The following is a 25,228-nucleotide window of genomic DNA, read 5'->3' as shown; positions in this document are numbered from 1 at the left end:
CTTTCTGGGTGTGGATCCTGCAGTTGGTGATCAGGAGTCCCGGTTGTTCCCTCAGTACAATGCCTGATGCTGGACCTGGCGATGTGATGTCTGATTGTGTATATATTCCTGACTGGAGGCACAGAATGGTGAGCCACAGCAGCATCCTGGTACAGAAAAGAGAGAGAGAGAGAGAGAGGTAGTAGGTCAGCGAGGGGTGTCCTTGGTAGGACAGGACAGTCTTTTTGCCTTGAGGACTGCAAGTTTAGTTTGCATTGGCCCTTCCCTGCCAGCAGCTACATGTCTTTTAATTTGATTACGGTGGACCCATTTGAAAATGTTCTTTCTGTCCCCTGTTCTTTCTGTTCTGTTAGTTGGATTCGGTACGCAACTGGGGCAGAAATTTATTTGACAGTCGATGGGAGGCTGTCTGGGATGACTTGGCGAAGCTATAATACCAGACCTTGTCACCCACATTCAGTTCCTGGTGTGACGCTTTCCAGTCATAGTATGCTTTCTGTCCTTCAGCACTCATTTGGAGCTCGTCGAGGTACTGGTGAGTGGTGTAGGCTGTGACGAGGCTGGAGTCTCCTGGTTGATACAGCAGATGCAGTGGCAATGTCATCTGTCGCCCAGTCATTAGTTCAAAGGGAGACATGCGTGTTGATTCCTGCGGGGTGACTCTGATGGCCATTAGCACCAGCGGGAGTTTCACATCCCAGTCTTTCTGGTTGGAAAACACATACTTTCTCAGCATGATGACCACAGTTCGATTTGATCATTCCACTTGTCCAGACAAGATGGGATGGTGGCTGATGTGCAGTTGAACTTGTACCCCCAGGGGTTTCCAGGTATGCTGCATGATATCAGCTGTAAAGTGAGTGCCTCTGTCTGAGTTGACTCTCAGTGGCAGTCCGAACCTGGAGAAGATGTGGTTCATCAGGAGGTATGCCGTGGTCTGGGCAGTGTCGATGGGTGCTGGAAGACACTCTAAAGAGTAAATAACAGTGAATAACGTGGCAAAAAATAACAGAAACATTTTTACACTGTTTAAAAAAGATCCCATATTCATCTATTTTGATTTAACAGTCACTGTGTATAGTAACTTTGGTATTTTTGCACACACATGATTCCCATGGTAAATGTAGCTCACATACCTGACTCTGAAGGGCGTCTAAGAGTCTAGTACATACAGTAATATCTGTAAAGTGGGTGGGTTTGTTCCTGACATTTTGACATCTTTATCTTGTTTATCTTTGACATCAGTTTCACTGTCTGCAGCTGTGTCTATTAAAAGTGTCAGTACACACTTGTCGGCCTGCATTTCAGAAACACTAAAATCACTGTTTTTACACTTTCTCTGTGTGTATTGTGTAATCATATGCATAACACAGAAACTTTAGTGTACATTAATCTGTGTGTTAAACCTGCAGATTTGCCCGATTATACAATATAAACTCTCAGACTTAAAGTAGTGGACCAATAGAATTCTTAAATGTACCAATCTTAAATGTAAATTAAAGCCATGTATAACAACTGTCAGGCCACAGCCAAGAAATTGACAAAATACTGAATTCTCAAGAATTTACCTATCTGATCCAATGTGTGTTCTGTCAATACGTCCTGTGTGTTACAGGATGGTAAATATAGCACAAAATCATGACAGCACCATTACACAGCATATGCATTGTTTGTGCGTGTGTGAGTGTGTACTCATATATTTGCGTATAACTTTTTATGTCATGATGAAATCACGCCAGCATTGGTAATGCATCACACACACAGCCACAGGAGTTTTGAGGGTGTGAAGATGATGACAGAATTGTACGTTTTTAGCAAATTATCTACTGAGGATGCGACTAAAATTAATATATCATAGAGTTGTTTGTGGTGGGGTAAATTAAACGCAATATGCGTTGACGTCACAATCGTGTTGCATTGTGGTATATGGAGCTGCCTGAGGTTTACATTTGAAGTAGACTCGCTCCCTCTGTCAAAATCGAGGGAGCGAGGGTCTGTCCATAATTCCCTCATCCACTTCACGAAGTGGAATGCACTTCAAAATGGTGGCAGGGATTCCCCCAAGGGGAAGTGCTTAAGGAAGTTTGCAAGTGCGTGTCTAAAAGTGGACTGGAACGCAGCCTAGGAAAACAATGGTCTCTTAAAGGATTAGTTCACTTTCAAAAAAAATATTTGCTGATAATTTACTCACCCTGATGTCATTCAAGATATTCATGTCTTTCTTTCTTCAGTCGAAAAGAAATTAAGGTTTTTGAGGAAAACATTCCAGGATTTTTCTACACAGAATGGATTTCAATGGCAACCAACTACACCAATGTTCAAAGAAGGTTCAAATGCAGCTTCAAAGTCTCGACACAATCCCAGTCGTTATAGGGTCGATATAAATAAGGGTCTTATCTAGCGAAACAATAGGCCATTTTCTAAGAAAAAAAAAATATATATAGAAATGTGTCCGAGTGTGGTCTGCCTTGCTCTGATGTCATGCTGACGTCACGCGCAGTTGCTCTCCACCGACTGCGCTGATCAAAAGCATGATGGGAAATGACTTACTGAATGGTTTAAACAACTGTGATGTATTGTTCTCTTTTAAAATGTTTGATTATAAAACTCTGATTTTATGTTTTATATGTATAAATTATGTGTGAATATTCCCAAACTCTCAGAGCAATCTCTATATGGGTTATGGGTTTTTTGTTAAAAAATAAAAATAAAAACATCTCTATTAAAGAAAAAAATATTGATAAACACGTATTTGGAATGGAATTAAATAACTTTGGGTATCTTGTTCATTATATGTATTTTCATATAAAACAACAGAACTTAAATTAGACTACATCCAGTTTATTAGCAACACTGTGCACGAGCGTGAATCCCGTGATATCCGCCTTTGATCTCACACATTGTGTGTCAGATCCACTGCGAGAACAGAGATCTGTCCGTCTTGCCTGCACTCTTTCACTCCTCCCCTCACTGCAGCCGCCTAGTCTAGACTACATTTCAGGCGAGGCAAGGCGCATCTCAAACAAGCCTATTGATGTAAGATTCGCATTGACGGAAAGATCTGATCTGTCTTAAAAAAAAAAAAAAAAACATGACTGGTGTGCATCTTCAGACAAAACAATGGCACTGACATATTTTAAGATATGCTTTCAGTGCAAGTTTCTTTCAGTTAAAACTCAAATCAGATTTTAAACTGGGGCTGCTTAAGCCTTGTCTGTGAAACTGGGGGTGTGAGTTTTATGGCTTTTAGTTCTGTTGGATATTTGTAACACCGTCTAGGTCTTGGACAATGGTGGGAAAAATAAAATATATGCAAAAAAGTAGTAAAAAAAGAAAAATGAATGCACTATCAAATTTTTCCAGGATATGCAACAAAAATAAGTCAAAATATGTTACTAAAAATCCAACCATGAAGGGACACAAAACTACCTCAAGTTAAAGAAGGACTTGTGTAGTCTGTTGTCTTTTTATTTATTTAATGCTCATATTCTTCAGTGATACACTGTCAGCCTTTTTCTAAAATAACTGTAGTGTGTTTCAACATGCCAGTGTTTGAGATGTTTTCACTGCAGTAAGTGTGCACTCACTGAACCTGAGAGTCTCCGGTGTGAATGGTTTCACTATTCTGCCCTCTGGTGGCAAATACATGTGGACAGATTGCAAACAAGCATAATGCATGGACATATAATGAAAAAAATATATATTTTCAGGCTTTTTCCAATATAAACTCGGCACACACTATTCAGAGTGATTCAATTACAGTGATATTAAAGAAATGTTTACACAATAAATTGAAAGCAATAATTTCTAAAGGTGTTTTAAACCACTAGCTAAATACTTCATGTTGAGAGTAACACCCAGGTGAAAAAGATGTATTAAATGTATTAAAATAATACTTGAAATTCAAGTGATATGTTTAATACATTTGTATTCCCAACATGCTCATTTGAAGTGCCTTAAAAATATACTGAATTACATTTTAATATATTTCTAAAAAAGTATACTAGTATTACATTGGTAATAAACATATGCTTAGTTACACTTTTGAAATATGCTAAACACAAGCATACTTTTAGTGAAGTTTTAGTGTATTTACAGAAAACATACTTATGTTGCTCTTACTTAAAGTACATTAAATGTGTAGGTAGGCCTACTTTGTGTAAGAACATAGCAAAATGGTTAAGCTTTTAGTGGGTTTAAAATATATGTACTTTATAAACACGTAGGCCTACTGCAATATATTTTTAATATTTATGTATTTATCATTTTAATATTTTGAAAAACATTTTTTACATTTACAATGTACCAACTTATGTATTATAAACATCAGTCAACTATTATTAAGCATTGCAATAAGTACTCTTGAACGGCTCTCTGATTGGTTCTTATGATAATGAGCTCGCACCTCAGAGCTTCTGTTTATTAGATATAAACTGATATATATGCTGTGCGTGCGTATGCTACTTGAAAGTGATTAGATTTAGAAGTATACATTTAAACTGTTAAAATATATAGACCGATTGTTTCTCTATAGAGGACTTGGAGGAAACCACGAGATTCATATGGATTAGGTGATGTTTATTGCGATTAATTTTTTGAAACGTGAACAGATTTGGTGACTCGTTCATCAGAGGGATATAAATCTCCCAGGTTTCATTAAAATATCTCAGTTATTCTTTTGAAGATGAAAAGAATCTTTTCGTGTGATGAAAAGAATGCTTGTGTCCCTCTTGCCAAGGGATGTAAAAACAAGCATAATTTGCACAAAGTGCAATCATCTAATTTGCAAGAGACACTCAGTTGTGATCTGTGACATTTGCAACAAACTCTAATTACAGTTAGTATGTAAATAATATGCACATAATATGTAAATATAGTTAGGATGATATTTAAAACACTTATTTAAATTTTATATCTCTATTTTCCATTGACTGTTTGATAATTATACTTTTGCTGTTATTTTAGTTTTTTGTTCATAATTGCTGTTGCCTTTTGAAGATGAGTTACTGTTCATTGAATGGTACAAAAAATAGATTTAATGAAAACGTTTATTATAAAAGGTTTATAAAAAAATGTTATGACAATGAATTGCATTTTTATTAAATTAGAATTAAAACAATGGGTAACAAAATGCTTTCCATTTATTCTCTTTCAAATGTTCATTTTTATTGGAGGATAACCCCTTGAGATGGAACATCTCGTTTCCGATGCGCTTTCCAACGCAATGTTCAGGTTTGACTGTATTATAAAGTAAAACTGGCACTTCAAATGACCATTTAAACCAAACAAACAAACAAAAAACTTGACAAAAGTAGTCTTTGAGAATCTCTTAATATATATTCAAATCCACAACCTGAAAAAAAATAAGCAAATGTGCAAAAACAACTATGGAATTCACAAGCCTTTCTGCAGAGAACTGTACATCCATCTAGTGGTTACACTATGATATTCATGATCACTGCTCTCACCAGATGGCATCAATCTGACAAAAATTGGATTTTAAAGGCCTAGTCTCTATTTTAACCTGAAATACAGCATTAATTGAAAAATAATGAAAATTATATATATATATTTTTTTTTTTCAATGGGGAAAATGGATCATAATTATTGCATAAATATTAATTATTACACTAAAATTCTCTCAAAATACAAAAAAGAAAAAGAAAAAATATTATTGAACAAAACTTTTACATTGATTTTACTGGGGAAAAATCTATTTCACTTTTGACCGTGAAGGTCATGAGTGTGGCTCCCAAATGAAGAACCCCAGATTAAGTATGTCCAAAAAAGCACAATTTAAATACATTTCCTTTTCACCTGGGCAATCATCTCTGAGTGTTCACAATCATCTGTAAAGGTGTTTCCCTCTAAGCTGCTTGAACAGTGACGGTCTTGAATCCACGGAGGATGGTGGACTGATGTGCCAACTCTAAACTAGCATGAAGCATCTTGGCTCCCGTCATCCAGGGAATGAAATGGATGGGCCTCCTCATGGTTTCTCGAGGCTGGATCGTAAGCCTGAGATATAAAGAACAGGACATTTCAAGACAGGGAAATCACTATTACTATTACTATTACTACTGCTCATGTTTAGGGTTAGTGATTTACACAAAAAAACAATAAGGATTCATCTTAAATCTAGATTAAATCAAGGCTTATAATAATTCTGTTGCAGCAAACTTAAACTAGCATTTAAAGCATAATTTTGATTTAACTTACATTTAAGATAGATTAACTTTAATTTCTGTTGGTCCACTACTTTAAGTCTGAGAGTTTATATTGTATAATCGGGCAAATCTGCAGGTTTAACACACAAATTAATGTACACTGTTTCTGTTATGCATATGATTACACAATACACACAGAGAAACTGAAATAACCAGTGATTTTAGTGTTTCTGAAATGCAGGCCGACAAGTGTGTACTGACACTTTTAATAGACACAGCTGCAGTGAAACTGAGGTCACAGATAAACAAGATAAAGATGTCACAAATGTCAGGAACAACCCCACCCACTTTACAGATATTACTGTATGTACTCGACTGTTAGACGCCCTTCAGAGTCAGGTATGTGAGCTACATTTACCATGGGAATCTTGTGTGTGCTAAAATACCAAAGTTACTATACTAGACTGTTACTACTGTTAAACAGTACACAATAGATGAATATGGGAACTTTTTTAAACACTGTAAGAATGTTTCTGTTATTTTAATTACTTTTTAAATGATTACTATTGTATTATTTATCTAAGTAAAGCCACTATGGTATTATGGTCACCATGGTAAATTTTTACAATTTAGTTTGAGCATCAGCCCAACACACTGTATCAACCAATGGTGTGTGTTTGGGGCGGAGCTATCCGTTTGACCAATGGCAGACAGGGATGTGTTTGAGAAACCTTTTTGAAAACAGTAATTTAACTGAATTACATGGTTATTTTTGTGCATTTATTTGGTGATCGATCGCTCTAAACACTGAAATGAAACACTTCACGTACCTCATCTGAACCTTCTCCTCCAAGAGTCCTGAACCCATTACGATGAGGTCACCTCTCACTGCAACGTTGAATGGGTTGGTAAAGGTTACCGTGGCAACTTGCTGTGTGTTAATGAAGACCGAGGACTCGTTCTGAATCTGGAAGAAAACACAGGGTTTCTTATTAAATTGCTTTATTTCTTTTATTACTTGTGAATTCAGTTATGCCAAAAATCTATTTTTTTAATATCCTATGATCTTGGAGTGATGCACGTGTTTACAAAAAATAATCTGAAAACACTGTAATTTAGTCACAAAACAAATATTGTGTTGTTTCTTAAAGTCAACATAAAAACTGCATTTGCAACCCATTGTTTAATGAGGCTCTTTTTTGCCCATGAAAGGAGCTCTAAATTATATATATATATATAATATGCATGATATATCAGCCACCATATCGGTATCGGCCGATATATGTCAATTTTTAGGGTTATTATTTTCGTCCCGATAAGAAAAGATGGCCGATATATTAAAGCTGATAAATAAAGGATTATTTCCTACAGCTGAGACACTTCAGATGTGCACTGTTCTACCATGATGGTTTAGAATTGCTTAAAATATGACTAAAATCATTACAAATAAGGAAAATACAGTAAAGTGCAACATACGCAGCACAAGTCTGGCATATCGGCTACATAAAATTATAATGAGAAAATTATAATTGTGTGCTTGGGACATTACTTTTAATGGTGAGACTTTTGTTTTTGTAATCAGGCTCTCAAAAATGCTATAAAAATTTCGATTTATCGACCAATATACTGGTTATCGGCTTAGAAATTTAAAAGAATTATCGGTATCGGCCAAAACATTTTCGCCGATACCGATAATTCTTTTAAATTGAAAAAAAAAGGAAAGTCTATGATGGGCCACCAATACCTGTATATTGAGGGCAGGGCTGCTGATGTTAAACTCTTCTGAAGCCAGCACTATCTCCTGAGACTTCACATCCTCTATAACCACAGCCAGGTTAACCAGGCAATCCTCCATAGCCTCATTCAGCATGTACTCGTTGAAGGAGATCTCGTGTTCTACAGTCACAGCTGGTGGAGTACAACAGAGAGGAATCATGGAGTTGATTGTGTAGGGCTGAGCAAATATGGGCAAAACTCATTACTGCCATAGATAGTACTTCAAAAATCCATTTAAAGGTATACATATTGAATTAAATTCATAGTGAATTAAGCGTGGCACGATGGCCTTCATCATCACAGTATGCTAATGCCTATCTAGTGCAAGGGTTTCATCAATATGCTGACTCAGGACTGTTGGGACACTCCAGGCACAGGATGGTCCTGTCGGGAGAGACAGAGTCGTTTACACCTCAATGATAAATCTGTACCATTTGCTTCACAGGACATATGCTTTCAACTACATAGAGTTTATTTACTAGTGTGTTCTAATATGTAACTATGCCATGTTTGGTCTCATCTGACAGCTTATGAAACTGAAATGAATGGTGGTGAATTTAATAGAGATATTAAAGTATCCTAATATACAATCTAGGTACTATTGGTTAAACATGCATTGAGGAGAAGATGTTAATGTTCTTCTCCCCCTCTGGATCTCCACCCATTTGCCTCATATTTTGGTTTCCAGCCTGTCAATTTCGGTGTTGGTATTCCAGTAAAGTTTAACAATGCTTTGCTCAGCTTATAAGAAGGAAAGGTAAGTGTTAATCTTGGAGAAAGGCGTTAACCCCGTCACACCAGTGCGTTACCTCATACTACAAGAAAGGCTTTTACACCCTCTTCTGCACAACAGTACCCTGGAAATCCAGAGTTCTCGCGAGAGCACAAGTTGAATTTGCTCAGCGAGTTACTCTGGCGTCGAGTAATGATGCTCATTAAATATGCCCTTGTATCTGAGCTGCACCAATCACATCGGGTTATCTGATATAGGCGGGCCAAAGGCGAGATGACGACAGCGCTGTGACGTCAAAGTCATTATAAACATTGCAAGATGGCTATGGATGAACAAACGGCTTTGGCCGCTACAATGAACGAGTTAGGCTTGGCTTTTTATCTAAAAGAGGAACAGAAGACGGCGCTCGAATCGTTCCTTTGCAAGAAGGGCGTTTTTGCTGTTTTGCCGACCGGATACGACAAGAGTCTAATCTACATCCATTGGTAGCTAAGAGATAACTTGTTGTGATTGGTCGTAGTGTTATCCAATTGTGTGCAGTGAGATTTTCAAATGCATGCTAGGTGCCGCGCCTCGACCTGGGGTGCGTTTCCCGAAAGCATCGTTGGCCAACTATGGTCGCAAGTTCATCGCAATGTCCATTGAACTCTATTGGTAACGACGGAACTTGCGACCATAGTTGGCCAACGATGCTTTCGGGAAACGCACCCCTGGCCGATTTTCATTAGTCGATGCCAGACCAATCTTTCAGATTTAGGTCTGGATTTCCAGGCTAGCACAACAGTGCATTATTTGTAACAACTAAGTTTCTATACAGTATGTTGTTCCATTCTACTGTCTGTATATTTAAACATGTAACTTAATAAACAACTTTGCCTGCTTTAAAGGCTTTGAGAATCATTCCTTTTATCACTGATTATGTTGAAAGCTAAAGTGATTATAACTTTCGTTATCTAAACGTTCAGGTTAAATCCTACGTTTTCAAATCAGGTCTAAGAAAGACTTTTACCTTTAAAGAATAAGAGGTTAAAGAATAACAACAACTTTAATGGAGTCAGATTAATTATATTGGAGTCAGATAAATATTTGAATAATACGCGCCATCCTTCAACTGCCTTTTGTTCCGATTATTGGTTCAAAATAGCAAAATAAAGCTTCCAGCCTTACGATTGTGAAATTCCTAATGAATAATTTCAACACATTTTTGTGGTAGTCAAAATCATGTAGTCCAATACTATCCAGATGGGTGTTATTAGATTGTAAGAAATATGTTATGCATATGCTAGCTGTGTTCAGAAAGGAATCATAGTTTACTGCACTGTGTCTACTGTCTACTATTGATTTTTAAAGGCCATATTATGCCCTTTTACAAAGTTTTGATTTTGTTTTTGGGCTCTACTAGAATAGGTTTTCATGCCTGATTGTTAAAAATAAATATTTTTCACATATTTGACATTGTAGCAGCTGTTTTCTGCAGAACTGCTTTATAGATTAAATGAACTAAATTAATAATTAATGATCTTTACAATGGAACCGAATGAACACTTAACCGACTTCTGCTGAACAATGACACTATTTTCTTTTTAAAGCCACTTTACAGCTGAAATGAACTCTGTTCACAACTTCACATCATTAAGTAATTTCCGTTTTTTTTACTGTAAAGCTGCTTTGAAAAAATGTGCATCATGTAAAGCGCTATATAAATAAAGGTCACATGACTTGACTTAACTCTTCATGTGCTGCGTTCCAGTCCAAAATTGTCATACCCTTCACTCGCTAACTTCCCTCTGTCTTGTTCACTCGGATGTACGTCTTTGCTTACGTTGCACTGCTGGCGGAAACTGCAATGGGCTGAACTGGAACGTCCTAAGCCCTTGATCACTTGGAATCAGCTATGGAGTTTATTTATTATTTAAAATTTTTCCCTTTAAGAATTTGTTTAATGCAGCATCCAAATGTATATAGTCATTTTAAATTTAAAATATATAATTAATATATCATAGAGTTGTTTGTTGTGGTGGTGATTAGACGAGATATGTGGTGACGTCACAATCGTACTGCATTGTGGGACATATAGGTGCCTGAAGTGTACATATACAGTAGACTCGCTCCCTCGGTCAAAATCGAGGGAACGAGGGTCTGTCCATATAAACTTCCCTCATCCACTTCATGAAGTGGAACGTACTTTAAAATGGCGGTAGGGATTTCCCTGAGGGAAGTGCTTAGGGAAGTTCGCAAGTGCGTGTCTAAAAGTGGACTGGAACGCAGCCCTAGTCTGTCAGTAACGCTCTGTTTAGTTCCTGTATCTGTGAAGCCCCTCCTTCTGAAAAGCACACTGTGCTCTGATTGGTTGGCTGGATCCGTTCCCGGAAGAAACTCAAGACTACAATGGAGTCATTTCAGGGAGTTCAGAAACACCAACACTGATATAGAGAAGAACTCCTGCTGGAGGGACTTTGTGCCTGGCAACATTACACACTAAAGAAAGATGAACATGTAAAAAAAGAATCACAGGTCCTCTTTTAAAAAAAAAAAAAAGTATGTAGTTAACAGTATGTAGTGTGCATTCCATGAAGACATGTCACACAGTAGTATGTTATATTTTAGTCACATGACGCCATGAGTCCTGTCCAGTTAACAACTTAAAAATAAGAAAGGTTGGGTTTTTCAATTTTAAATGTCATTTTGTAAAATATTGCGATTACTTCAATCGTGGTTTTATATTTCAGTGCCAAATCGCCCACCCCTACAGCAGAGTAACTGTGGAAATCAACTAGTCCTAAGTACATTTTAACTCAGTTTAAGCATTTTAATATCGGTTGCAGATTTCTTACTTTCATTCGGGCCGATCGTCAGATCATCACGAGCCTCCCAGAAGGTTCCAGTGGGATCGCGGTTGTACTCTTTGTTCTGAGCGTTCACGCGTTGTCTCAGCAGTTTTGGAATTGCCATGTTGTTAGTGATTTTGACGATGAAAGAAAGGTTTTCTCCGACTACAGGAGCTTTCAGAAGATGGAGAGAAACTCCAATGCCCTGAAGAACTGCATGCAAAGACATGAAGAATCACTGTTATATCACTCAAACAATCAAAGGGCATTATTAATGTGGGAAGAAAAACCAAATGCTAAAACGTACCGCCACTTCCATTAGCACCTTTACCACATCGAGCTGGAAGAGAGTATTTTTAAAATGAAGATGAATTACAAAAAAAATTAAATATAAAAAATATATATATATCGGGATAAAATTGCATACTTCGATAACGACCCTACAAGCTTGATTAAAACATCAAAATAAGAGAAAATATTTCATACATTTTAAATATGAGGGAAGAACAAAACTTGCTTATGGTATTTATCTGACAAAATTATTTGCGAACTACAGCTTCAGTTTTAGTTTTCTATTCAGAAAAATGCATAGAAAACAAAAGGCTGAGACGGGAAAAAGCATACATCGACTACAACATAACCAGTAATTAATATTTTGTTGGTTCTCTCTTGTTTTGTGCATGTGTTTATAATTGTTTTCTTTGACAGCCTGGCCAAAACTTATGGCTGCAGAATTTGGCATGTTTCATTGCGTTACTGTCCCAAATCAAACTATGGACTCCAAGCACAACAATGCAATATATGCTAACAAAATCTTTAACAAATTTGTATTCCAATTTTAAAAAGGGCTGACAATTTTCCAATAGACTCAACATCTTTTTTCATTTTTATTATTATTATTATAACTGTGATTACATTTGTATATAATTTTATATATATATATATATATATATATATATATATATATATATTTTTTTTTTTTTTTTTGCATTTATTTCTTTTTGTTATTATTTCTGTTTATCTTGGTGTGAGCGTATACAATTGTGTTCAGAGAGAAGAAATACTTTTCTCATCTTCATATCTATTAATGCCCTGAGGAACTGCATGAAAAGACATGAATAATCAATCACAGTATTGAGAGCAGTATTGATGTGGGAAGAAAAGCCAAATGCTAAAACCTACCAAATCTTTCAGCAGTACCTCCACCACCTCGAGCTGGAAAGGAATATTACAAAACAATATTTTAATATAATAAATAACATATCTAAATAAAAATATCATCAGAATTGTATACGTAGATAAAACATTAAAATATGCGGGATATATATGGTGTGAGCATACACAATTGTATTCAGAGAGTAAGAAATACTTTTGATCTCATCATGATCATTTTATCTCTCTTGTCAAAAAGCATAAAAAACACTACAAATATTATTAAACTAGATTTTAGTTGATGTTGAGATTATTTTCAAATATTTCCTCAAAGTCTTAGTTTAAAGGAACACTCCGACTTTTTGGGACTTTAGCTTATTCACAGTATCCCCCAGAGTAAGATAAGTCCATACATACCTTTTTCATTTCTGTGCGTTCTGTAAGTGTTATTTGACGCACCCACCGCTAGCCTACACAGCTACTTGGGCGGAGTGATTAGCGCAGCACACGAGACGCCCTGTTGATGGTTCCGTAAACAAAGTAGCCACTCCACCCAAGTAGCTGTGCTCCTACGCCTAGTGAGAATATAGTTCCCAGTATTTATACGATTAAAAATGGTCTCTGTCTCATATAGCCTTGTTATTTGTACACGCTGTGACTATACAGATCACAACATGTAAATAGGAAAATGTTTGCATTATTTTGTCACTTATTGGGATTAGTATGCTACCTTATCCATTTACATCCAGTCTTTGTGCTAAGCTAGGCTAGCGGTGGGTGCGTCAAATAACACTTACAGAACGCACAGAAATGAAAAAGGTATGTATGGACTTATCTAACTCTGGGGGATACTGTGAATAAGCTAAAGTCCCAAAAAGTTGGAGTGTTCCTTTAACATCAACCACTCCTTGTTATATTTTGCAGATGCTGCTGATACTAGATGAATTACACACTTCAACTTAAAAAATAGAAAGATAAAATGACTTACCATCACTTCTGAACATAATTGGCATTTTATCTAAATGTGAAAGAAATCAGTTGTTGTTGTTTTTTGTATAAAAATCTATTGATTTTCTCTTATTCTTTCTCAGTGTTCCTCTTACCCATCTCAGTTTTGTATTCTGACGTGATGTCCTGCATGAGCATGGCTGGACCGGGACGTTTGGTGCAGATCAGGGCTCCGACTGTGTCTTTGTCTACGCTGGTTGCTAATATCTTCCCATCTCTGATGATTATTCTACGCACATCTGCATTGACTTCTGCGTAAACGAACGGCACATCGTATGGCGCGCTCACCTTCTGCTCATGAACGGCTTTCACAGCAGCAGGACCACAGCGGTACATTCCTGTGACAGATTCAGTTTATGTTTTAGCATCAACAGCATCATATCAATTGGTAGCAATTGGTCTTATCCGCATGCAGGGATAAAAAGCATTTGAGTTTTCTATATGCATTAGCATTGACTGACCGGCGCTTGTCTCTTGCGGCGTGGGGTCAAGAACCTGCCAGCCGTCATAATCTCCATCCAGATCAGGCCTCTTCATCCAACTCTCCACCCACACATGGAAGTTCCTGAAAAAGCCCAAACACTTTTAACTCACATTTTGTCAGATTAAAAACACTGAAACAATTCATTTCAACTGCAATGAATTCAGGTTTATTTGTAAAGATACTGCATCCTAATAAGAAGCAGAGCCTAAAGAAACACAATAAAAGACTTCACACATAAAAAAATAATAAGTACATAGTTTAGATTGTTTTGGAGGAGGAAATTAATACTTTTAATCAGCAAGGATGATCAAAAGTGACAGTAAAGACATGTTTCAAAGATTTCTATTCCAGCCGATAAAAAAATTGATCACGGTTTTCACAAAAATATGAAGCAGCAAATCATCATATTAGAATGATTTCTTAATATGTGACACTGAAGACTGGAGCAATGATGCTGAAAATTCAGCTTTGATCACAGGAATAAATTACAGTTTAAAACATAATCAAATAGAAAACAGCTATTTTAAATTGTAATAATATTTCACTGTTTTTTTTTACTGTATTTTTGATCAGATAAATGCAGCCTTGATGAACAGAAGAGACTTCTTTCAAAAATATTTAAAAATCTTTCCGACCCCAGACTTTTGAAAAGTAGTGAATGTTTTAGCAACATAACTACAGTATAATAAGAAGACTTTTTAGCTTCAAGGCGTAACTCACCAGATGCTATCCCGACTGATAGGCAGCTTTTCCCCCTTCTCCGAGTAATATTCCTCAATCACCATGTTCGCGTTTGTGTCGTGAGCGGAGTTAAAGTTGGTGACCACTCGAGTTGGAATGCCGAGGGCTCTCATTACTGTGACACAAACAAATAACAATTACACACCCCCAAACACAGATTATTTTACTCAGCACAATCTGAGAAACACAATCCCTCATGAAAAAGAGCAGCTTGAACTTTCTTCCTAACATCTCCTTTTGTGTTTTACAGAAAATTACAGCATACCGGTTTGCAAGATTTTTTGGGTAGATTTAAACTTTAAAGGACATACAGATACACCATTCGAAAGTTTGGGGTCGGTAAGATTTTTTTATGTTTTTAAAAGAAGCCTCTAATGTTCATCAAGGCAGCATTTATTTGATCAAAAATACAGTAAAAACAGTGATATATTATTGCAATTTAAAATAGCTGTTTTCTATGTGAATATATTGTAATTTATTCCTGTGATCAAAGCTAAATTTTCAGCATCATTACTTCAGTCTCCAGTGTCACATGATCCTTCAGAAATCATTCTTATATGCTGATTTTCTGTTCAAGAAACATTTCTGATCATTATCAATGTTGAAAACAGTTGTGCTGCTTCACATAGAATAGAATAGAATTTATTACATTTATTTGAAACATTATAAATATACTGCCACTTTTGATCAATTTAATGCATCCTTGCTAAATAAAAATATAAATGTTTTTATTTTATAATAATAATCTGACCCCAAACGTTCTAACGGTAGTGTAAGCACTCATACTGGTCGCACCTGTACACATGACAGCAGCGAACACCCAGCACTGTCCGTATCTCACAGGGCTGAATTGTGTTTCTGACCACTTCCAGAGAATATCTGCGCTGCCGGACCACGTGGAGGGGTTTACACCATCACTGTAGTTTCCTGACCAGTTCCCCATTAACACCCCTTTATCATCCTGACAGTTCACCTGATGAGAAAGACAGAGAGACTACATGAGCACATGGAGAGAGTGAGTGGAGAGCAGAGAATAAGAGGAGATCCTCCTCACCATAGCTGAGATCACACGCCCGATGTACACCGGATTATTGCGGTTCAGAAGATCTTTCCTCGCGTCCGTTTGAGATTGAGGACTCAACTGCAGCAACTTCATACAGATGTCCAGTATTCCTTTTTCATACTGAAAATACACGTGTGTCAGGTGTTAATGAGAAGCTTTTTCAGTGTTGTGCCATCAGTCAACAGTCAAACGTCTCACCTGATCGAAAGACCAGGGTCTGGAGTCGACGTTCCCGGGGCTGCCTTTAAACAGCAGGCCGAAGTCATTCCTGATGTATTCATTCCTCAGATCCTCCGACTGCAGGAACACGGAATCAGCTGCAGAATAACAGAAGAGGGTGAGCTTGGTATAATGATAATAAATGAAAGCAATAAGCCGTGCATTACAGTGATTTTACCCCAGCTAAGGTTTTTGTACGTATGAAGGTGAAGTTCTGTAAAATGGCAATGAAAGACATCACTATTCAACATATTATTACACTACTGTTCAATAAATGAATACTTTTATTCAGCTAGGACACATTCAATTGATCAGAAGTGACATTAAACATTAATAATGTTGCAAAAGATTTCTATTTCAAATAAATGCTGTTCCATTGAACTTTCAATTCATCAAAGAATTCTCAAAATGCAAGTTTCCACAAAACTCTGAAGCAGCTCAACTGTTTTCAACATTGATAATGATCAGAAATGTTTATGTCACGGTTCATGGGTTCACTGACTAGTCCTCGCTCTTTCGTCCTGTCTTTTGTCAGATCGTTGAGGCTCTCCTTGGAAGCTTTCCGTGCCTTCAGTGCTTTTTCCTGAGACTTCGTTCCTGGTTTGTTTGTTCTCGTCTCCTGTGCTTCCTAGAGGATCTGCTGTTTCTGCCGGGACTTCTATCTACTTCTATCTATTACAGTCACTGACAGAACGATCTGACCAAGGATGGATTCAGCGAGTTCTCCCGATCTACAGGAATTTCTCGAAAACAACGGTGTTCGAATGGACCTGCAGGACGGACAGATAGTCGCTACTGGTCGGGCTATACAGGCTCTGGTAACGCAGGTGTCCGAGCTCACCTCTCAACTACAACAATTGAGATTGCCCACTGCACCACCCCCGCCGCCCGTTCCCCACGATCCACCCAACCTCAACCAGCAGGAGCCATGCATTCCTACACCAGAGAGGTACTCCGGCGAGCCGAACCTCTGCAGAACCTTTTTGACCTAGTGTTCCATTTTCTTTTCTCTTAAGCCTGTGACCTTCGCTTCTGAGCAGTCTAAAGTGGCGTTGGTGATGACTCTGCTTTCTGGACGTGCGGCTCTGTGGGGAACGGCGGTGTGAGAGAACCAACATCCCTGCTGTTCCTCGTTCCATGCACTCAGGGAGGAGATGAGACAAGTGTTCGACCGCACGGTAGTGGGTCGCAAGGTGGCCCGCAAACTCGCCGACCTTCGCCAGGACAACAGAACCGTCTCCAACTATTCCATAGAATTCCGGAGCCCAAGATAGGATGGGGTCATAACTCTGTCTCGGCATGGAGTGATCATTGTTATGCCTCGTGTCTTGTGTCTGCTTGTTCCTCTGTCTCTCGTTCTGTGTTGCAGGGGGAACCAGTGAACCTGTCAAACGTGCCACAGGAGTATCTCGACCTGAAGGAAGTGTTCAGTAAGTCCCGGGCTGCTTCTCTCCCTCCGCACCGTCCCTATGACTGTGCCATAGATTTACTGTCAGGGGCAAATTATATTCGCATTCTGTCCCAGAAAGGGAGGTCATGTAGAAATATATTTCTGATTTTCTGGCAGCCGGGATGATTCATCCTTATTCATCTCCCATGGGTGCGTAGTTCTTTTTCGAAGGGAAGAGGGATGGCTCTCTGCGACCATACATTGATTACTGAGGGCTGAACAACATCATGGTAAAGAATACTTATCCTGTGCCGTTGATGTCTTCAGCCTTCGAGTGGTTGCAGGGAGCGTCTCTTTTCACGAAACTGGACTTACGCAACGCTTATCATTTGGTCTGCATAAGAAGGGGGGATGAGTGGAAAACGGCATTTAATACCCCCAGGGGGCACTTTGAATATTTGGTTATGCCTTTTGGCCTGTCCAAATCCAGTTCAGTTCAATCAGTTCCATTTTTGGGGTACATTGTTTAGTCCGAGGGAATGCGCATGGATCCTGACAAGGTTAAGGCTGTGGTAGATTGCCCAATTCCAGATTCCCGTAAGGCCCTGCAGAGGTTCCTGGGATTCTCCAATTTTTACCGACGTTTTATTCGTAATTTCAGCCAACTAGCCGCTCATCTGACTGCCTTGACCTCCACCGGAACGGCGTTCAGGTGGTCTAATGCTGCAGAAGCGGCATTTACCAACCTCAAGAGCCGCTTCATTTCAGCCCCCATTCCTGTAGCCCCGATCCCTCACGTCAGTTTGTGGAGGAGGTCGACGCGTCAGAGGTGGGGGTAGGCACAGTACTTTTACAGCGATGTTTTGCGGACGACAAGATAAACCCTTGAGCGTTTTTTTTCTCATCGCTTTTCGACTGCCGTACGTAATTATGATATTGGTAACAGAGAGTTGTTGGCAGTCAAGTTAGCATTGGAGGAGAGGCGCCACTGGTTAGAGGGAGCGGGGGAACCCTTTATCGTCTGTACCGATCATAAGAACCTCGAATACATCAGGTCTGCTAAACGACTGGTACTGTCACGGTTCATGGGTTCACTGACTCATGGGTTCATGCCTATTTATTGTCTGTGGTTTCGTCCTGTCTTTTGTCATATCGTTGAGGCTCTCCTGGGAAGCTTTCCGTGCCTTCAGTGCTTTTTCCTGAGACTTTGTTTGTTCTCGTCTCCTGTGCTTCCTGGAGGATCTGCTGTTTCTGCCAGGACTTCTATCAGCCCATTGCGTCCCTGCGTTACCGAGTTCATTTCCATCTCTGCCCAGGACAACTCTGACCAGCTTCTCTATCTGTTTCTGCTTTGTCAATAAACACTATTGTTCACTCGCAATTGGATCTTTTTGCCTTTTTCATTACAGTCACTGACAGTTTCTTGAGCAGATTATCATATTTCAATGATTTCTGAAGGACCATGTGACACTAAAGACTGGAGTAATGAAGCTGAAATTTCAGCTTTGATCACAGGAATAAATTACATTTACATAAAAAACAGCTATTTTAGATTGTAATAATATTTTACTGTTTTTACGGTACTTTTGATCAAATAAATACATAAGAGTTAACATAAGACTAAGGGCCCTATCTTGCACCCAGCGCAATTGACTTTGTATACCGACGCATGTATCATTCCTAGTTTGCACACGCACAAAGCGCGCTTTTCCCTCCACAGAAGCACGTCGCTAAACTAGGGAATGAACTTGCACTCCCTGGGCGGTTCAGCGCAAAAAAGGAGGCGTGTTCCGGCGCAAACATTCCTTCATGCTATTTTGCAGGTTTAGTAAACAATTGCGCCACTAACCAGGAAAAAATAGTTTAAAGTCAGTGGCGCATTGCGCATGTTATTCATATGCTATTTTAAGGGTGCATGCTTGGCCATAATCAATGTAGCGTGTGCACAACATGCACTTTGATTCTCTCATCTACACAGAAGCAGCAGTTTTCATTTTTGCAAATCATACATTATTACGATAGATAGATAGATAGATAGATAGATAGATAGATAGATAGATAGATAGATAGATAGATAGATAGATAGATAGATAGATAGATAGATAGATAGATAGATAGATAGATAGATAGACAATTTATTATAAAAGCATACATCTAGCTTACACATTTACCCAAATTATCGTACGCCTTTTTAACCGAAGTTAATTTGGGTGGGTTTCTCCATCCTCCACCTGCCCTGACGAGAGTGTTGCTCTCCTTGGCTGTGAACCGCTCCTGGCGTGCGCCTGGGAAATCCGCAGTTATAATAGGAATCCGCTTTAGAACAAGCGCGCCTGCTCTTAAAGGGAATGTGAGATGACGCTCTGATTGGTTTATTTCACGTTACGCTCAAACCACACCTATGAATAATGAAGCTCTTCAGACCAACCCATTTTAGATTTGCGCCTGGCGCAAGAGTCATTTATCCCGCTGGTAAAATAGCAACAGCGCCCAAGACCCGCCCACAAAGTTACTTGCGCTTTGCGCTTTGACACTTGCGTTTCAGATCGTTAAAATAGGGCCCAATGAGACAAAATCTTACAGACACCAAACTTATAGACTGTAGTGTATATCAAGTAATATTCTTAAAAATAATATTTCCACCATGTAATATAGTTTATTAGCTGACAGTGTGTTTATTAACTTTGACCAAGGCTCGACCAATCAGATTTTAAAGCAGAAAATATTAATTTATATTCAAATATACAATAAGTCCAATGTAAATCTTTATTATGGCGAGTCCTACAAACATGAATGATTTCTCAAATGATGTGTGTTGTTGAGGAGATACATATCTAGGCTTTAAACTTATGATAGCCTATCTAGAGACCAGAATATCATAGTGACTTGAATGTGTGTTTTTTTTTGTTATGTTGAACACAAAAGAAGATAATTTGAAGAAAGTTAGTAACCAAAACAGTTGCTGGACCCCATTGACTTCCATAGTTTGAAAAAAAAAAAATATATATAGAAGTCAATGGGGACCAGCAACTGTTTAGCAAAATATCTTCTTTTGTCATACAGGTACATACTATTGTTCATTTACAGTTCTTCTCCTGCTCACCTTGGCACCAGGGGTTGCAGAGGAGCGTGAACTCTCCGAGCACATGGGATTTAATGCTCCCGCGGGTCTCGACTCTCAGGTGGAGTGTATAGACTCCTACTGAGGAAGATGCAGGGCTATACAGTGATACGGTAAGCGTACGGCCTGGTACGGTCCCCTCCAGAATGGCACTCCACTGAGACGGAGAAGGTTGTCCAGACACAGAGACCGGCACCTCCACAGACAGCGGCCCTGCGGTGAACACAGTAGGGTTCAGAATTAAACACAAAAATAATATTCAGTTTCCCCATTAAGGAATTAATTTTTATCAATAACCTTTCAAGACTGACTTACTATGTGTTCTGAGCTGTTAAGCAATAGTGTATACATCTATAGAAGCCATACGACAATCTGTCCTACAATCAAAATACTTTGGTTGGACTTTATTTTATAGTACGTGCACTTTTGTGTACTTACCTAAGAAAGTACAGGGATATATAAGGAAACTACATGTGTTCAGGTTAGGTTTATGTGTAGGTTCAGTGTTAGCTGTCACGGGTGGTTGCTGGCAGACAGATGAGGAAGATGTATACGATTCTATTCAAAAGGTTTATTCAACAGATCCAACAGAGAGGCAAACGGATAGCAACACACACTTAACAAACAATACCGGACACTGAACTGAAACAGAACTGAACATATGTACAGGAGTTAATGATGGTGACTGATGAGTGCACAGCTGAACGTGATTAGTGTCCGTGAAAACAAATGAGTGACGTAGGCAGGTGATGACAAAACATATAATGTGACATTAGTAGCCTATTACCCATACTGTAAATGCAAACATCGTATTTAATTAAAAATAGTAAATTGAGCTTAATATTTATTTTTCAACCTGCTATTAACATTCACTTTTAGTAAGTTACTTGTACTTTGAGGTTGAAAAATCGTACCAGCTCAGTCTACTTGAGCTGGATTCAAGTTTATGACCTGTGGGCATGCGCAGATCAGTCCTCTCTACGCTAGACGGCGATATATGGCCACGCCAAGACTCGCCCTTCAATAGCCACTATTGGCTGAAGGTGAAAACCATAATTTTAAGCCACCATTGTGGTGATTAGTGTTTGTTTTAGTTGGGCTCTTGCCCCTTATAACTTTAATTTAACCTGCTGTACCTGAGTTATAACAGCCAGATGAACAAACAGAAAAGGTGATCTGATGGTGATGGTTGTGATTTAACATAATTGTTATTTCACAATCATTTGACCTGATTCACTGAACTCATATAGTTCAGAGTTAATTTCTGAGTTAGATTTACTTTATTAATTATAACAGCACTGTCCTGGTACAGGATAATATTTTTAGCCATTTCAATGAAATCCAAATAATCAAATAAATAATAAAAAAAAAACTTCAATTTTTTTTTTTTAATGTAGGCACACACAGACATCAAGAATTAGCGTATGAATCTCAACAATGGTGACAAACAGATCACCCCTGATCATAAGCTCATTATTTATTCATACAGCAATGCATGATGGGACCAATGAATGAGTTTTGATTGGTTGCACCCAGAATGCACTGCAACATGCTTTATATTGTCACCATTGTTGAGATTCACAGGCTGATTATTGATGTCAATGTGTCTAAAAACTAAATTAAACAAAAAAAAAATATATATATATTTTTTTTGTATAATGGAAACTTTTAAGAAATTCTAAATATTATGCTGTACAAGAACAGTGCTATAATTAATAAAGTAAACCTAACTCAGAAATTGGTTTCTTTAATTTAAGTGTACTTGAAAAATTAGAAAGCAGAACAAAGTGTTAAGTTGTAGGTATTTAGTAATTCTAAGTGGGGTTAAATTTATATCAAGCAATCCACACAAAATGAAAAAACTAAGTTAACACTAATCATGACTATTAAGTTACATGAACATAAAAAAACGTGGTACTACTTGATTTAGTACTGCACACTTAAAATAAACAAGCTTTTCTAACTCACTAATCTTAAGCTTACTGTGCTTAATTTTTTTGAGGCAACGAGTTTGCATACTTTTTTTAAGTAAGGTCAACTAATTACATTTTACAGTGCATATTGCAGTTTTACTATAATACGTACATAGTATGTACATGGGGAACAGAACTGTAAAATAAAGTTCTACCAATACTTTTTTTATTTGCATGTATTGGAATAAACCAAAATTATACATATATATTTATATTTTTATACTATATATATATATATATATATATATATATATATATATATATATATATAAAACATTACATCAATTGCAATGTTTTATTATGGGATGAATAAATTACCTCATAAAAAAAATAAAATAAAAAAAAATATATATATATATATATATATATATATATATATATATATATATATATATAGTACATCTTACGAACACTTATTTTTGCTTTCAGTTCATGAGCACAATTATTTGGTTTGCATATAAAATTTCCATCTATTTGAATTACACACTCTTAAAATTAACAAACTAATAAACCTAATGTGATGCATACTTGTCAGTCATACTGAAACAGGTAAGATTTATTTAATGGTAGGCTACTAATAAACAATGCGTTCATCCAGGTTTATATGTATATATATATATATATATATATATATATATATATATATATATATATATATATATATATATATATATATATATATATATATATATATATATATTATACATATTAAAGATTTATAAATGAATAAATTCAATTCCTTTCCTAATGCACAGATTATGCTGATTCTAAACAATTTGAATAACTGCATTTGGAAAATATGATTATTTACTGATAATCGTAATGAAGAGAGAGTGAGATGAGGCTGCACGTTTATTTAGCACTCGCACAAACACACAAACATACCAAGAACAATCCGGAAGAACAGTTTATCCTTCAGTGGATCGAATGGCCGTCCATCATAGTTGATGAGGATGGTGAAGGGCTGTCCTCTGCGCAGCACCAGAGTGCTGGAGCTCAGACCATCAGTCTTGTGCCGGATCTGGTTCTGGACCTGCTGCAGGTGGACATTTCGAAGCTTCAACTCTGTAGAAAAATGTCAAATTATTTGTGAGGCAGCTGAAAAATTTTAATATAAAAATAGAAATAATTTAAAATAACGAATTACTGAACATAAAATGTAGATCATAGAAATTTCAAATTAATAGCAATTAATCGTTTATAAACAACTATTATAAAAAAATATCTAAAAATGATAGCAGCAATAATCTGATAAAATTAAATGACATGCATAGAAAATATTAAAGCAGTAAATTCTTTAAAAACACAACCATGAATAGTAAAATAACTGAAGCTTACCGTCCATGAGATACTGCTGTGTTGTTGTTTGCTGTTAGATTCAGGTTCTATGTTTATTGTGCTTAGATATGTGCTTATTGTGCTTATATATGAAATTCTTCAGCCCCTCCTTGAGACGTCAAACCAAATTCAAGTGAAGTTAACAAGAAAAATGTTGCAATCGGAACCAACACCTAAAACAGTAACGCAATCACTCATACCAGAATGCTGTGTGTTTCAGCGGGTGGATGCAGTATGTGAGGTCACACAATGAGTAATGCACATGCATGTCATCAGACATCTGCATTTATTGAGACAAAGGTGAGTTGTTTCATCTTATGGATGATAAAAAATAAAAATAAAATCATGCGTTGCACTTTATATTGATTTATCCAAAGCATTTGATTCTTTGCATCATGGTCTTATTTTGCAAAGGCTCAAATTAATAGGTTTTAGTAATACAGAGCTGAAGTGGTTTTAAAGTGCCCCTATTATGCTATTTTAAAGTTTCCTAATGTTGTTTTGGAGTCTCCTACAACAGGTTGATATGCATGCATCAAAGGTCAAACAACTGTTTCATTATATACATTTGCACATCATCACATTTTCAATGATTCTCAAACGACTTGTCAGATGAATCATTCTCTCTAAATCCCTCCTTTCCACGAGCTACTCTGCTCTGATCGGCCAGATAGCTCAGTCTGCTGTGATTGGTCTACCGCGTACAGCGCGCGTCGAAAACAAAATTGTCCATTGCCATAACAACGCCAGTTCTGCTTGTCATATCAATCCGAGCGCAAGAACTAGTTCTTCAACCCGAACCTCCATTGCGATCCGAGCAGGATGTTTCTCAGTGATACGCTACTCCGTTTGATGTACATTATGAGATGTTGCAACTGTAATTCCTCACCATCAGCATGTACAACAAGTACATGTCATCAATAAAACCAATTATTTTACTTGTACTAATTTATTTACCGAGTAGTTTTCTAATATATTGCGGTGAACACGTGGAAACTGTATCAATAACAGTGCATGTATTAACCGAGCTCCAGCGTGAATGACTAACATAAACGTTACTGAAACAAATCTTGCTCCATGCTTAATCTTTTCTCAAAGTAGTGAGAACAACAGACAATCTGCATTAATAGACACAGTTTTAGGTAATAGTGGCCCACAACTGATTAGCAGAAGTATTTCAGTAAGATAATGTTAGTAAGCCAGTTAGCAGGAGACCTACACAATATAAAACTCAA

General features: G+C 37.4%; 1 protein-coding gene across 1 annotated transcript; it reads right to left on the bottom strand.

Moving 5' to 3' along the window:
* Positions 1–5,867: 5,867 nt before the first annotated feature.
* LOC308699093 (protein-glutamine gamma-glutamyltransferase 5-like) lies at positions 5,868–24,000 on the bottom strand (the record flags this gene model as incomplete). The annotated part of the gene is made up of 13 exons (XM_081379681.1): positions 5,868–6,018; positions 6,998–7,134; positions 7,912–8,075; positions 11,511–11,717; positions 13,760–14,002; positions 14,126–14,229; positions 14,869–15,004; positions 15,685–15,862; positions 15,944–16,072; positions 16,151–16,269; positions 20,665–20,895; positions 23,541–23,720; positions 23,994–24,000. The coding sequence occupies 13 exons, from the start codon at positions 23,998–24,000 to the stop codon at positions 5,868–5,870; spliced, it is 1,986 nt and encodes a 661-aa protein (XP_081235807.1).
* Between the last annotated feature and the right edge of the window lie 1,228 nt (positions 24,001–25,228).

Source organism: Scardinius erythrophthalmus (assembly GCF_964197995.2).
Source record: "Scardinius erythrophthalmus genome assembly, chromosome: 12".
NCBI classification, from domain to species: Eukaryota; Metazoa; Chordata; class Actinopteri; order Cypriniformes; family Leuciscidae; genus Scardinius; species Scardinius erythrophthalmus.
This window is presented reverse-complemented; position numbering and strand designations above follow the sequence as displayed.